General features: G+C 31.6%; 1 protein-coding gene across 1 annotated transcript; it reads right to left on the bottom strand.

Moving 5' to 3' along the window:
- Positions 1 to 774: 774 nt before the first annotated feature.
- On the bottom strand, positions 775 to 1,880 carry LOC124421231 (mitochondrial carrier protein Rim2-like; the record flags this gene model as incomplete). The annotated part of the gene is made up of 3 exons (XM_046956099.1): positions 775 to 1,263; positions 1,343 to 1,616; positions 1,738 to 1,880. Coding segments are annotated over 3 exons (792 nt in total), but the record flags the coding sequence as incomplete, so codon positions are not given.
- Between the last annotated feature and the right edge of the window lie 148 nt (positions 1,881 to 2,028).

Here is a 2,028-nt window from a genome sequence, read left to right as displayed (position 1 = left end):
AGTAAGTAAGTAAGTAAGTAAGTAAGTAAGTAAGTAAGTAAGTAAGTAAGTAAGTAAGTAAGTAAGTAAGTAAGTAAGTAAGTAAGTAAGTAAGTAAGTAAGTAAGCTTAACCATTGTTATTGTTAGTCCGTCTTCTGCTTCTAAACGTTTTATAACCAAGTTACATTAAATTCTTATACTTATAATAAACAAGTATGAATGTATAGTCGGTCATAGTCGACCGTATTACACCCTAAACAAATCAGTATGTTAAAAATGGGGTTATTTTGAAAAATAAATCATTGTTTCTAACTTTATTCCTGACTATGTTTACTTTTTTTTTTGGCAAAAATAAGAGATTTTTAACAAGAGATATCAGTAGGAGAAATATCGAGTAGGAGAAAATATGGGCCTATCCTTATAAATGTTCGTAGAGGAATTAACGTCAAAGTAGTTTATGTACAATTTAAAAATATTATTAGTGTTTATAAGTGAATTTTGCCGCCTTTTGTTGACATAATAGAACATTTAACTTAATGAGGAGTCCAAAGGCCCTATTCGGGGGGTACGGCTAGGCGAAATAATGGGCCAATTTTATACATATTAAGAGGCTTTGTCCTTGGGCCATAAAAAAGAGTGTGTGCAAGTTCATCCAAATTCCAAATTCATTCAATTATCTTGAAAATTTGCCACCTGTGCCTTGCGCATAAGGTTTACATGGACAGCCAGTCAGACGCACAGCTTAATTGAAAACGATTCTAAGCCGATTTGTATACTTTAATTGGGTATAGGATGAATTCTTTTGTATGTTACAAACATCAGCACAAACCCAATATACCTTACCCACTAAAGTGCTGTAGGGTATAACAACACTTTTTGTCTTATGTCCAAACTTTGTTGTTTATAGTTCACACGTATTTACAAGTGGTAACAGTGGTAAATAAACTTCTTCTGATTATTTTAGTCTCAACCTTTCTTTCAATCATATAATTTTGCGTAAATTTATTAAAACCAATTAACAATTTCATTTTTTTTGAACATTTAACATACCTATATAAACCAGCTCTACCCTCTTCCTTCCATACCGTATGTAATGTTTGCCAAAATTTATTATATTTACTACCCTCTTCACGTAGACGCGTTCGCGCAACTTCATGTGGATAAGCAATACATGAGGCAACAGTCTTTGATACGGCACCAGCCATCATAAATTCAAGAAAATCTCTGGAGGTCTTTGAAGTATCCGTATGATGCCTATTTTGGCGGAGATTTTGCTGTTCAATCTGCAAAAAAATACAAGCGAATGTTTTTAAATAGATATTATTTTCATTGCATAATAAGGAAGACAAATTATAAACTAACCAATTTCGATTTGATAAATTCATAGATTACGAAATGTATCATTGTCTCACAGATGCCAAAATAGCTGGCGGTAATACCTTTGTAAAAGCCCGCAATACCACCCTGAGTATAAACACGTTCGATACATTGTCTGACGGTCATTTGAACTTTGGAATTATAGTCCAATTGTAAACGTGTTTTAACAAACCAAATTGGATTTGTTATGGAAGAGGAAACAAAACCGGCACTAGCTGCACTAACAATATGAACTTGTGGTGAATTAGGTTGCATTAATCTAGAATTGAAAACCAATTTAAAATGAATAAAACAAACCATAAAGAGAATGTAATGCTTGTGGTTAAATTGTAAAAAATGTGTAATTATACATTTAAAGTAAAAGTTATGCTTATATTTACCCTAAATTATTGAGGAAATTTTTGGTTTGTGAATATGTGCAAAAGTATATGGCACGTGATGGTGCAACACCAACGAGATTCGGTCCAAGACCTTTAAATAATGCTTTGGGTCCTTCATTTTGTACTATGTGTCTGAAATGATAAGAAATTTAAGAGTTAATTATAATAATATATATACTTATCTGTTTATTTATTTATCTATCTATCTATCTATCTATCTATCTATCTATCTATCTATCTATCTATCTATCTATCTATCTATCTATCTATCTATCTATCTATCTATCTATC

This window comes from Lucilia cuprina, unplaced genomic scaffold (assembly GCF_022045245.1).
Source record: "Lucilia cuprina isolate Lc7/37 unplaced genomic scaffold, ASM2204524v1 Scaffold_6990, whole genome shotgun sequence".
In the NCBI taxonomy this organism is placed as follows: domain Eukaryota; kingdom Metazoa; phylum Arthropoda; class Insecta; order Diptera; family Calliphoridae; genus Lucilia; species Lucilia cuprina.
This window is presented reverse-complemented; position numbering and strand designations above follow the sequence as displayed.